Here is a 14,310-nt window from a genome sequence, read left to right on the forward strand (position 1 = left end):
AGCTTTACATATAGTTGATGTGTACACTGACTCACTGAGATATTGGACTGTGCCAGTGATTTCTGTAAGTCTTTAGCAGACACTCTAGTATTCTGCGCTGAACTCTTGGCGTAATCTTTGGTGGACGGCCATTCCTTGGGAGAGAAGCAACAGTGCCAAACTCTTTCCATTTGTAGACAACTTCTCTGACTGTCGATTTATGAACATCCAGACTTTGAGAGATGGTTTTGTGTCCGTTCCCAGCTTTATACAAATCAACAATCCTTGATCGCAGGTCTTCAGACAGCTCTTTTGGCTGAGCCATGATGCACATCAGACAATGCTTCTCATCAAGACAATGCTTACAAGGTGTGTGTTTTTTTAGTGGGCAGTGATTGGGCACACACCTGACTTAAATTGTTTGGTAAAAATTGGTTTCAATTGTTCTTTAAGTCTCCTTAGGAAGAGGGTTACCTTACATATTTTCCTCCTTCTGTCATTGTTTGCATGCTATCCTCATTAAAATATGAAAACCTATAAATGTTTGGGTGGTTTTAGTTAAAGCAGACACAGTTTTTACATCTGTGTGATTTTAACAAAGATCAGATCACATTTGATGGTGATTTTATGCAGAAATGTAATTCCAAAAGGTTCAGATACTTAGCGTAACTTTACAAAGCCTGCACGCGACAGTGAAACCCCTGTCCTCTTCCTTGCTCGAAACTCATGCCGCCGGAGCCTTCGCTATCTCAACTTTGCACACGTTATTTCAACTGTATAAAATAACCCGAAAAACTCCCGATCAGCTGTCAATGTTGTGCTCATCGACGAAGTTACATCAAAGATGACGTCGACTGGTTGGGACTGCTCAAATTTCAACCAAATAATGCACAATTCCAACACATGGCTGCTTTAGAAATAGAACAAAACGTTTTTTTTTTTGGCCTAAATGAACTTTAACCTGTTTTTAACTTAAGTGGACCATCCATCAGTAGACCCTGTGTATTTAATGTCTCTCAGGAGAGCACTTAGCTGCTCGCGCACACCCAGCAATAATGAGGTTGTTTAAAGGCTGTGAAGATCAACCAGCGGTAAAGGCTGAAGGGAAAAGTGCGGCGTTTACGCTCTCCCCTGGGCTTCCTGCTTGTGCTTTTATCAGTGCTCGCACAGCGTACAAGGTGAAAAGACCTTTTCCCCAGGACGATGTGCACTTAACAGAAAAGTTGGCGTGTAGCCACTGAGTGCACTTTTTGAGATGTTTTTCTCTGATGATTACCACTACTGATTGTTTTTAGGTATTTAATTAGTGCAGTTATTCTATTGTGAATTGTATTAATTAATCAATTTTAAAAAATTTTTAAATTGAGAACTGGGATGGAATCAAAATCTGGCGAAAATAGTTCCGTAAGAGTCCACCGCAGGGTGGTCCTGTTAAAGCATGTTTGATGACTTGTGTGATATATTTTCTCTGTTAGACACAAAATTTTAATAGTTGTTTGGAATGTTGACAAAATAAAAATAATGATGACATTTGAAACTAAGGACAGAATTACACCCCGAATCCAAGGCTATTGCCTTTTTGCAGCCACACCCATATGGCTGCTCTGTTCTGATGATTTCATCTTTGTATATTTTAAGCAATTTTTTTTTTTTTTTGCAAACATGCATGCTTTCTTAACCCTTTATAAGGCAAGTGACTATTTTTGGTAATTTAAAAAAGCTGAACTGGAATATTATTAATAATAATTACATAATTTTGTTTTTATAAATGTATTCATTCATTCATTCATATTCTGAACTGCTAAGCCTCAAGTGTCACGTGGGTGCTGGAGCCTATCCCAGCTAACTACGTGCAGTAGGCAGGGTACAGCCTGAACTGTTTGCCGGCCAGTCGCAGGGCACATAGAGCCAAACAACCATTCACACACACACTCACACCTACGGACAATTTGGGCTAGGGTGTGACAATATATCGAAAAGTAGCCAAAAAGGTAACTGATATGCTCCCACTAAGAATCGATATATTGTTATAATCTGGTGTTGCTATTTAAAAAAATAAAAAGGAACCAACAGGTTGCTACCAAAGTCTTCCATTAGAACAATGTCTGTTTGCTACCAAAATCTTCCATTAGAACACACTGGCTGCCATTGATGGGGCTAGACATCCAATTAATTTTGACTACATTGGACGTGTAGCGACGTCAATGGCACTTAAACCAGAGCATTCAAAGCCAATCTTGTGGGCATTTACATGTCACGTCCTGTTCATTTACGGGCATTTAAAGGTTACTTCCTATTGATTTTGAGTCATTTCCTATTAATCTGGGGACATTCTTGAGTCACTTCCTGTTCAGTAACCCCAAATGAAAATGTCATGCCTCAAAATCAACAGGTAGTGACCTGTCAATGCCCCAAAGTAAATGGTAGTGACCAAAAATCAACAGGAATTGATGTGAAATGGCCCAAAATTAAATCATTACCTGCCATTGGCTGCCACTGATGGCCATAAACGTTCAATGCATTTGAAGTAGGAGGGATGGCTGCGAATTAACAAATGCTCATTTGCTGCCACCATCCCAGTTAAAATGGATTTGATGTCTCCTAGTGATAAACTCATTCCAATACACAGAAGAAGGATAAAAATAGCTTGTTTTTCTGTTTCGTAGACCATCCAGAATAATTTCCTGACCAATGTATCTATAATTGTTTTATGGACATATCGTAAGATCATCGTTATCGTGAGCTTTGTATCGTATATCGTATCGTGAGGTGCGCATAGGTTTCAACCCATAATTTGGAGTGTTCAATCAGCCTACCATGCATGTTTTTTGGGGGGAACCCGGAGTACCTGGAGAAAACCCATGCAAAAACATGCAGACTCCTCACAGGGAGGCCAGAGATGGGATTGAACCCACGATCTCAGAGCTGACGTGTTCACTCTTTCACTGTGCTGCCTAAAATTGTATTTTATTGTTTTTTTTTTTTTTTTTTTTTTTTAATATTTTTACGAATTAATAGAATGTTAATGAAAAACCAATGAGAAAATATAATTCGAGAGAAATTGCAGGGTTCACTTTCTGTTGATTTTAAAGGCATTTCCACTAGAAATCGTGTCCCTAATCATGTCTAAAGTCGTTTTTTTATTTTATAGTATTTAAATATGTGCCTTATAATAGGTTATGACACCTTGAATTCCAAAGTTACCAAAAACCTATTCCATATGTAAATAATATAATTTATCCTCCTTCACGGTCTTTGCAGGCAGGCTTGGGCTTTGGTCTCAGTGGTGGGGGGAGGTAATGCATCATGCTCGGAGGATGTCCGGGAGCACGAGAATCATGACACTGGGGGCAGAGCGCTGGCAAGAAGGAACTTCACCACCGTCAATGGCGTGCACTTCTCTGTCACGGCTTACAGCGAGTGGAAGAATGGTGAGGAATGCCTTAAGTTGGAAAAGATGTATGATGATAAGTTTCTCGGTCGTTAGCAGCCCTTTCCAGTCAAAATGGATTAGACGTCTATTGTCGTTAATTGGTGTTTTTAATGTAGATTTTACTAACTAACATACTAACATACTTTATAATTTATAATAGTACAGTGTATCAATACCTGGGCTGGCAGTGAACAAGTAAAGTAACATTGTCAATGTCATGTGATAAGTACGAGACTTTAAGATCTGTACATATTACATTTTTGCTGTTAATGATGTTTTTAAAATGAATTTTACGATCTACCACAGCACACACTGTGAATGATAATAATATACATATGCTGAAATGGCATTAAATGATGTAACTAACATCGGTCGTGTTTTTGAGCATATCATATTGACAGGTACGAGGCTTTAAAATCCTTAAACAATACGTTTTTGTCCCTTTGATGGGTGTTTCTGTTATGCATTTTACTATCATTACACATATATGTAAATTATCATAGTATACTGGTAGTAAATGACTCAAGTAATATTGTTTAAGTCCTTGAGCATATCATAACGACAAGTAAAAGGCATTAAAATAGTTAAATCTTCTATTTTTGCAGCAAATGGGTGTTTTTAACTCAGTGGTTGCCATTAACAGCGCTAGACGTCCATTCTATTTGAACTAGGAGGATTCACTGCCAGCCGAAATGGATTGAATGTCTACTTTTGATGAAAAGAACCATATGATTAGATGTCTATCATTAATAAATATTTTACTAACTACCACAGCACTTACTCTATAAATTATAATAATATAAAGTTTACTGAAATAATATCCTGTGTACTACCTGGGCTGGCAGTGAATGAGTTAACTAACCTTTGTTAATGTCTTTGAGCATACCATAATGACAAATACTAAGTTTTAAAATTGTTAAATATAACCTTTTGAGTTGTGTATTGAGGGTGGCTTTAATGCTGCATTTGAGGAAGATGGGAAGTAGGAATATCATTGGAACGCCTTGTCACACAAAAAAAAAATACCCCGACTTCACAAGTTGCTTCAATCTGACGTCACTTGACAAAATGGCGCTGCCCGTGGAAAAGCAGACTGTTAATGGTAAAACATACAGTAAATTAGGCGATTATTAAAATATATTTATCTGTATCTATTTCTTAATAAATTATTTTAGTTAATCCACACAACTATCCGTAACTCTATATGATTTTTTTCATCTGTATCTATTTATTATAAAGCAGTTTACAGTGTGTGGTATTTACCTCAGCTGTCGCCCCCCCCCCCCCCCCCCACTATTTGATTGCTTATGAGAAGGCAGGTTTGCTGGAGGTCAAAATGTCTTATGATGGCCAAAATAAATAACTTGTTGCGGTCAGACATCTTTGCTGTTTACATTTGCTTTGAACGCTTTGAGGTCACAACTGTTACAATCCGAGTGGTATAAGTCTGACTTGCCACCTTCCTCGAATCCAGCATGCATATCTACACCCTGTTTAATGTATTTCAGAATTTACTCAAATCTGTAGTGATCACCTTAGAGCAGGGGTCCCCAACCTTTTTTGCACCACGGACCGGTGTTATTTGGGTCTCTTTTTTCACGGACCGGTGTTCTGACAAATTTTGCAACCCATCAAAAATTGCAACGATGCGGTTCTGCGCATGCGCGTATCGTTAACCATAGCCGCAAAATGCAGCGTTCCCAAAGTAAACACTACAAACTTTCTTGAAAGAAAGGAATATTAACTTACGTTTGATCATGGAAGGACTTGTAGAAAAGTTCTCCTCAGATTCATCCTGCCATGTAAGCTTCACACAACAGCTGCACACCGCGCTCACCATTAACGACTTCGCCTTGTCGTTAAACATTAATTAAGAAGCCCACTTCACAAAGATACGATGTTGGAAATAGTAGCAAGGTTTTCAACGCTCTTGTCGCGATGTCAGGATATTCCAGAATGACTTTAATCCAGAACCTCGGTAGAGTTGTTGTCTCAAATGTACGTTTAATACGGTCGCCGTCATTTGCGATCTCTGTTTATTCACAAACGGGTCACGAGTCCACTCCTTCGCAGTTCGTGGGTCTTCGAGGTTGTAGGCTCGTCAGGTGCCCTTTTCGCCGTAAAAATATCCTTTTCGACGTAAAAATATTTCCAAAGACGTCTGTTTTCCTGTTATCTTCGCTCGTGTGGGGGCTAATTATTTCCTGGAACAAATGTGCTGCGTCGCGGCCTAGTAATACGCTATTATCGAGGACAAGCGTACATAGATATATTATATACACAAACAAGATGTACTGCTAGCAGTCCAATCAATGGACTTCTGTGACAACAGTATAATCTATCCCGTAGTACTATATCTACAGTAGACAGAGATATTGGTGTGTTAAGCAGGGGCACAGGGTTAATTCGGCCAGAATGCGGTCGTTATTAAATTACTTTTTCTTTGCGTCCCAGTCGCAAATGCGCCACGGACCGGTACCGTTCCGCGGCCCGGCAGATGGGGACCCCTGCCTTAGAGTGATGTTTCTTGAAAAAAAAAAAAGATGTCATTTCTTTCTTTAATTAAAATATCATTATTGCCCCCCTCCCAGGTTTCCCTATTTCGGGCTTCCAGGTGGATGCCGTTGATCAAGTGATGCTCAATCTGCAGGATGAGGTGCAGCAAACCTGGCAACCCGGCGATCAAATTGTTGTCGCCAGCACTGATTATTCCATGCATCAAGCAGAGGAGTTTACCCTATTACCCTGCCCTCATTGTACTAGTCAGCAGGTCCGAATACAGGGTGAGTCACTGTGCTGTTTTACAAAGCCTTGTCATAGTAGGAATATAGTTTTGTTTTTGAATTAAGCTTATATTTTGTCTTTTCTAACACCCTCATGTTCTAAACCAATTTTTCTTTTTCCATCCTACTATGTGATTCATTTCCCTATTCCATGACTCCATTGTCAGCAAAGAAACACTCCCTTCCTGCAGAGAGGCATGTGATAAAGCGCCGCTCTTTTGAGTGTTAAAAGCAAGCAGCTGCTCTGGGTTATCATTGCCAGCAGCACCCTGTGGACGCAAGCACTTTGGGAGCTGATTTATGTTTTGATAAGCGTCTCACTGGTTTTCTCCACCAGATATATATTATTTCAGTGGCTCAAGTTTGAGGTGCGACTGCGGTTAAGCATATTTCTGTGGTAGGCAGTAAATATTTAATTGAACTACAGTAGTTTATTTGGAAAACTGTACATTTGGTTGATATGGTGGAATGTTGAACTCGATGTGTTATGTGACACTGGTGTTTTACTATGATTGGTTCCTATGGGAAACAATGTTAAGAAATTAACTTTTTGGTGGGGGTCTGCTGTTGATAGTGGTAGACAACAGTGGACGTCCAACTTTATTTGAACTGGGCAGACTTGTGGCGATATATGCCTAGCAGAATAGTTACAAAGTAGCTGACTAGGGGGACACAATTTGAGGACGGGATGCATCAACTAACTAATAGGACAGGAAGATGGAGGATAGGAAAGGACAGAGTTGGACAGTGACAGCTCGGCCTGCCACAATTAAGCGACTAATCGATTATTAAATCAATCGACAACTATTTCGACGGCCTACGATAGGGTTGTCAAAAGTAACGAAAAGTATCGATACTGAATTTTAACCGGATACCATATTTGATTGCAAAAGTATCACAGTACCACAGGTTACCAGAAAATTGTTGTAATGGGGTAAATTTAATTTGGCACTACTCTTGATTGTAATGGAGAGCATTTTTTTATTCAACCAAAAATATATATACACTGTATATATGTATATATATATATATATATATTTTTTTTTTTTTAAATTATGGGAATATGAACGGAAAAACTGCAAATGTTTTACTTTTTCTTTTTTTCCAATTATAAAAAGGAACAAAACAGTCAATATTTTTTTTTCTGTAGTAAAAGCAGATTTACTTTGTAATGAATAAAAATTTGAGATATTTGCAAACAGCTGCTTTTGCTTTGGAAAACAATGATGTTACATAAGTCATAATCCAACTTTTCTCAGCAGTTTTTGCTTCCAATGCACATTTGCAGCTGAAATTTAAAACCCAGAATAATAATAATAATAACATATGATTTATATTAGGGTCAATTGATTTTGAGAATCTGCCGATACCGAGGCCTAATCCATTGCTGATAAAAACAAAGTATTTTTTTGCCGTATTGACATATACAGTATATAATATACATATATACATTGCCCTAAACAAATTTCTATCCTTTCTAACTACGCGAAATACCCACTTTGCACACGTTGCAAGTCGCTTTCACCGTTCGATGGTAAAATATTTCTACACAGCAGACATTACCACTCTAGCAGCTACCCATTAAGTTTCAGCGCTGGCAACCAGAATATTTTCCTATTGGGGCTGTTTACAGTACGTCCTCTTCCGCTTTTTCAGGGAGTATTGCAGACTATGAACGTATTATTTTGATACTTTTTAGCCTTTAAAAAATGTTTTGTTTAGTTTTTTTTTTTAAATTAAAAACCTGATCCTTTTCACACAAGTCTAATCCTCTGACAATGGCCCGATTTGGCCCAGATAACGTGATTGGATTGGGGACATCCGTAATTTATATATTAGCCAATTAGTTGACAATGGGTGATTGGTTGACTATTATAGTTTTTCTCAATTGCTTTGGTACGTTTCTCAGATGAGACTTGAAATTGAACTTGAAAAACTACTTGTTCAACCCTCACAACATGTCACACAAGTAGCAAAACAACATGGATTACCTGCAAAAGCCAGTTTTTTGTGCAAAATACTTAGTCTATCGCTCAAAATTAAATGTCTTTGTCAATGAACATGTCAGCGCTGTCAGAATGACTCCTTGTTTCATTGTGTACAGACAAGACAGTCAAATTGCTTAGTCATGCTATCAATAGAACAGTTACTCTGGTGGAAGGCTCTGAAGCTGAAGATGGTGTACATAAGTTTTGATAAAAATTGCAAGCTACACCTTTGTGTGTGGGAGATTGATTGCAAGAGACTGGACAATATTTGAGTTTACTTTTACTGATATTACAATTTCTTGACAGATCATGTCAATGTGATACAGTAAGCTAAAGACAGCACTGAGTATTATAAAGAAAAAAAACAAAAGCAAAATTAGATACAGTGGGGAGAACAAGTATTTGATACACTGCCAATGGGTTTTCCCATTGGCAGTGTATCAAATACTTGTTCTCCCCACTGTATGTGAACATAAGACAACACAACTGGCACAACTAAACTTTTAGTGCTACATGTCAGGATTTTTTCCCCCATTCTTTCTACACATCTTAACATTCCTCCCTGTTGGGCCGCACATTTTCATCCACGTCACAATGGATGTTCTCTCTTCCTATCCAATGTGGAAAGAATCTTCTTGAATGCCTTATCCAGCCTCTGTAGGCATCTGCTGTGATGTCACTGCATGCTGCATTCATGGCATCCGGAAGAGTCATTTGATTGTGAGGCTGGCGATCATACACTTGCCATCTCTTCTATGGGGTTGAGGAATGAGGAGTAGAGTGGGAGGGACTCCATCACCATTCTGTTGAGGGTTGCAAACCATTCCCTGATTATGTTGGAGTGGTGGAAACTTACATTGTCGCAAACTATCACAAATTTTCACAGGTTAAAACAAGTTATGTAAAATAAGTAATGAAAATGCTTAGACATAAGCACACACATGTTGACATATTCTGACAACTTGTTCATCCATATTACATGCAAAGACTTATACAATAAAGTTATGACTAAATGCTGTGGGTGGTGAGACTATTCAATAGAGACCCATGATCATCCATTTTGACCAGGTGCAACTGATAATGTAGAAAAAGCAGAGAATTGTACAAAATCATTTGCATGGATCCACAAAAACATCTGCTACTGGCTCAAAGAAATGAGAAACTGCTTTTTTGATGTGCACTCGTGATGCAATATTGTGAGGATTGAACAAGTAGTTTTGAGAATTTCACTTCTGATCTGAGAAACATACCAAAGCAATTGAGAGACACTAAAATAATGTTTTTTGTCTCAAATCATCTCATGCTGACTGGATGTGTGTGTTGCTCAGGGAAGCCTCTTTACAACCATGTCGGCGAGATTGTCGATGGAGTGGACATGCGTGCTGAGGTGGCTCTACTCTCGAGGAACATTCTTATCTACGGGGAAATGGAAAACTCATGCTACGGAAATAACCTGTGTCAATTCTACAGCCATGACACCTACGGAGGGCACATCAAGGTTTGGAACTTAGTGGCGTAGACCAGGGGTCCCCAACCTTTTTTGCACCACGGACCGGTGTTATTTGGGTCTTTTTTTCACGGACCGGTGTTCTGACAAATTTTGCAACCCATCAAAAAATTGCAACGATGCGGTTCTGCGCATGCGCGCAACGTTAAACATAGCCGCAAAATACGCAAATGCAGCGATACCAAAGTAAATACTACAAACTTTCTTGGAAGAAAGGAATATTAACTTACGTTTGATCATGGAAGGACTTGTAGAAAAGGTCTCCTCAGATACATCCTGCCATGTATGCTGCACACAACAACTGCACACCGCTCTCACCATTAACGACTTCGCCTTGTCGTTAAACATTAATTAAGAAGCCCGCTTCACAAAGATACGATGTTGGAAATTGTAGCAACGTTTTCAATGCTCTTGTAGCGATGTCAGGATATTCCAGAACGACTCTCATCCGGAACCTCGGTAGAGTTGTTGTCTCAAATGTACCTTTAATAAGGTCGCCGTCATTTGCGATCTCTACAAGTTGATCTTCCTTTTGCACAGATATGCTCGAATCACTCGGTTTATTCACAAACGGGTCACGAATCCACTCCTTCGCAGTTCGTGGGTCTTCGAGGTTGTAGCTCATCAGGTCCCCTTTCGCCGTAAAAATATCTCCAAAGACTTCTATTTTCCAGTCATCTTCGCTCGTGTGGGGGCTCATTATTTCCGGGAACAAATGTGCTGTGCCCGCGGCCTAGCAATACGTTATTATCAAGGATTAGCGCACATAGATATATTATATACACAAACAACACCGTGGCCTAGCAATACGTTATTATCAAGGACAAGCGCACATAGATAAATTATATACACAAACAAGATGAACAAGATGTACTGCTAGCAGTCCAATCAATGGATTTCTATGACGACATTCTAATCCATCCCGTAGTATTATATCTAGAGTAGACAGGGATATTGGTGTGTTAAGCAGGGGCACAGGGTTAATTCAGCCAGAATGCGGTTGTTATTGAATTATTATTTTTATGTGGCCCGGTAGCAAATGCGTCACGGACCGGTACCGGTCGCCCGGCAGATGGGGACCCCTGGCGTAGACCATCTTGCTTCATGATTAATGCAATGCTTCAATCCAACTCTGTGAAAGTTTTAATTTTCTGCTCACATTTTTGTATGAAGAGCTACTATTTTTTTTTAATAGTCTGTCATGGCCATTTTACTCCCTTTTCTCACATCGTTTTTAGCTTATCGTTTTCCATATTCCATCTGGAAATATACACAAGGCAGCTATTCATCTTAATGACTTCACCTTATGCATCCGGGTTCACAGACATATGATACTTCTGTCGTTTGGAAGTTCCTGGAATTGCCTGAAATTTGAACTCAATTTCTTACAAATACTGTAGTTAAGGTCTAACAGGATGCATTTAATTAATTGGCTACCATTGAAGGGGTTAGATATTTAATCCATTTCGACTGGGGGGGGAGCCTTTCCATTTGAAATGGATTGAACATTTAGCCCCGCCACTGGCTCTGAACGGGGTTCGTGCAGGTCCTTAAAATCCTTGAAAATGCTTAGATTTTACTGTTCTGTTTTTAAGGTTTGAAAAATTCTTGAATTTTCCATTAAGTCCTTGAAAATGCTTGGACGTTTTAGATGCACAATATTTCTCTGCACCATGTCTAAAAACATACATTATTAAATGAAGGAGAATAAAATAAATTTGCTTCATCGCTTCTACACACTCTATCAGAAGTTGCTTTTCCTTGATGTCCAGCATGACATCGTCGCTCCTACAGCGCATTGAGGCCGTGCATATGTAGTATGGAGTTTAATCAATCGAATAGTATGAAAAATAGTTTTTAAATGCATACAGTTTAGTACAATACTTTATTGCGTGACCATTTCCCCTTTTTTTCACATTTTTTTTTCACGACCTCTTCACCGCCTCATCAGTTGCTGTTTAACCCCTCACACTCCGAGCATTTTTTTGGTGAAATAAGGGATTGATTTTTCAATGAGTATTTATGAACTAAAAAATACAGTTCAAACATGCCTTGTTGCACATCTTTTTTCTTTTTTTTTTATTTCTAAGTCATCAAAGGATTATGTCATGAACCTTTTTCCATATTTTCATATAAATTATAACCAGCCCAAGTTTAAGAATTTCAAATGCCAAATATGGAAAATAACACACATTGCCTGATTACTGATAAACTATAAATCCCGGTAAGGTTTTGATAACTGATCATAACATTTTAACATCTTAGCTTTAATTTGATATATTGCACATCGAGGTTGAGGAAATGAGCACAGATTAATATACATTCCAAAAATTGCACTGTTTGACAATATTTTGTAAACAATAGACATTGTCATGAAGCGTGAAAAATAACATTTTCTATTCATTTCAATGAAATGAAACTTCATCTTTTACACCTGGGAGGGGTCTGTTAATGATAAATGACTATATTTTCATTTTATTACCTTCTTGGAGGGGATCAGTGCCATTGTTGATCAAATCCTTTTCCTCTGAATCCATGTCCCCTCTTTCTGGGGACTCCTCTTCAGACTCTGTATAATTCCCTGCTTCTACTCGCCTCCTAAGGACCGGATGCTGTTCTACTGGTGTTCTACACTTCATCTACCCCTGCCTTGTCGTTGTGATGCCATTTTGTCGTTGTAATTGTGAGAACAATCGATTTTTTCCAGCAGAGTAGTTATATGAAACATCGCGGATGCAAGATGGCGGCCACTGACGTGAACTTCAACTCATTAACTTCAAGTCAGCACAGGAAAACTCAGTTACCATGCGACATTGCTGGAGTCTGGTGTTAAATGAAAGAGCTACTATTCCTCTATATACAAAGATGACGTGATTATAACGAGTACAACCGACGTTATGGCCCATAGAAATCAAGGGGAGGCCGGCATCCCCGATTGTACAGCACTGAGTGTCAAGGGTTCATTCGGCTGAAAACCACTTCGCTCGGCTTTATCGCCGCTAGAACTTGGGCTACTCGCCTGGTTCTCGATCGACACCCCTTGTTGCACGTGAAAACAGCTACTTATCTTATTTAAAGAAATAAGAGAGTAAAATAGCCGTGTAAAGAGCCTTGCAGGTTTTGGCGAGAATGGGATAGTTTTGTTGTTGTTGTTATTGTGAACTACAGATCCACGCAAACGTACATCGAGATATTATTTAGCCTAGCAGTTGGAGGAGTGAGAGACATATTTTTGAGTGTCCCAAACTTAAAAAAAGCACATTTATCACGGTTTCTTCAGCTGTGATTTATGTGTCCCCGTCCACCGAACAGCATACTACCACTACACCAATTACCTTTGCTATTGGATGCGCTCAAAGATAGACACAAAATACTCACTGCCGCTGGTAACACACCCTCCCAAGGGCAGTTTAAGATCAGCACCTTTCAAACTAAATTTTTCGAATGTCCGGGGTCGTAGAACTTTTTGGAAGACGTTTGTGTTCTTGCTTATTTTATATGTGCCTCATCGTAAAAGACAAAAAACATTGGCATAATGTTTAAGAGGTACTGATAAAACTGGAAATTTGCTTTGGAAAGTCCATAATATGGACATGAAAAAGGTGTACGAACTCTGTCTGAAACAGGATCACTCACTGCCAGCGCTTCCGGGAGGTGTATCGCTAATCACTGTACATTGCAGCAATGGAGTTAAGCGTCGCAGAATTGCGAAACATACACCAAAAGTAAAATCCTCAGGGCCTGATTGTTCCCCCACTGAATTTTTGAAACAATTTTTGTTAAATATGAATGCCACTCTACGTCAGAATAATAAATCATTCACTGCCCTTCACGTTCCATAGATTGCACAACCATCGCCTTCATTGAAAGCGAATGAGTTAAATGTCTGCCTTTGTTGCAATAAACAAAGCTGTACATGGAATGAGTCCCAGTTTGCTTAAAGGCTTTAGCAATTCCATCTTAATAAAATACAGAAATTGCGGATTACACGCTCCACACACATAGACTTACCAAAGACCTCCTAGAGAGTGTGTTTGCACTTCATTTTTACGTACGTGTGGTTTATCCTCTTGTGCTTTTCTGTCTTTATAATATTAATAATAAGCAGGCCAATGTGGTCTTTTGTACAATCATCTCACAGCCCCCCTCACTATCTCTCCATGTCAGATTTTTGGAAACTTCTCCTCTGTGCATCTCTCTTACGTGGAGCTGAAAAACATGGGCCAGCAAGGGGAGAAGAGTCACTACCCCATCCACTTCCACAAGTGTGGCGACGTGGACCAGAAGGGAGGCTACTGGGAGCCCACCTATGTGGATGGACTCTCCATACACCACTCGTTCTCTCGCTGTCTCACCGTCCATGCCACTAACGGCTTGCTGGTTAGTAATTCAGTACCAAATCTAAATCGGGGGGACTGAGCAAGATAAATGGTATATTTCTCAGGTGTCAAACGCGTGGACTCGTGCCCAGATCTGGCCCACCACATCCTTTTATTTGCCCCGCGAAAGTAAAACATACAGTATGTGTGGACCACTTTTTCTCACTAAAATGAAATTGAAGTAACATTACTTTGGTTTTCTATGAAAGATAGATGACTACAGAAATGTTTTAGGGCGTTT

General features: G+C 39.2%; 1 protein-coding gene across 2 annotated transcripts in view; it reads left to right on the forward strand.

Annotated features, from left to right (window-relative positions):
• Positions 1–14,310, forward strand: part of cemip2 (cell migration inducing hyaluronidase 2) — an 82,237-nt gene that overhangs the window by 33,565 nt on the left and 34,362 nt on the right. For both annotated transcript variants that reach the window (XM_057831333.1, XM_057831332.1), the window contains 4 exons: positions 3,241–3,410; positions 6,004–6,195; positions 9,512–9,681; positions 13,858–14,070. In XM_057831333.1, the coding sequence (XP_057687316.1) occupies positions 3,241–3,410; positions 6,004–6,195; positions 9,512–9,681; positions 13,858–14,070 (745 nt within the window). The remainder of the gene's footprint in view (positions 1–3,240; positions 3,411–6,003; positions 6,196–9,511; positions 9,682–13,857; positions 14,071–14,310) is intronic.

This window comes from Corythoichthys intestinalis, chromosome 3 (assembly GCF_030265065.1).
Source record: "Corythoichthys intestinalis isolate RoL2023-P3 chromosome 3, ASM3026506v1, whole genome shotgun sequence".
In the NCBI taxonomy this organism is placed as follows: domain Eukaryota; kingdom Metazoa; phylum Chordata; class Actinopteri; order Syngnathiformes; family Syngnathidae; genus Corythoichthys; species Corythoichthys intestinalis.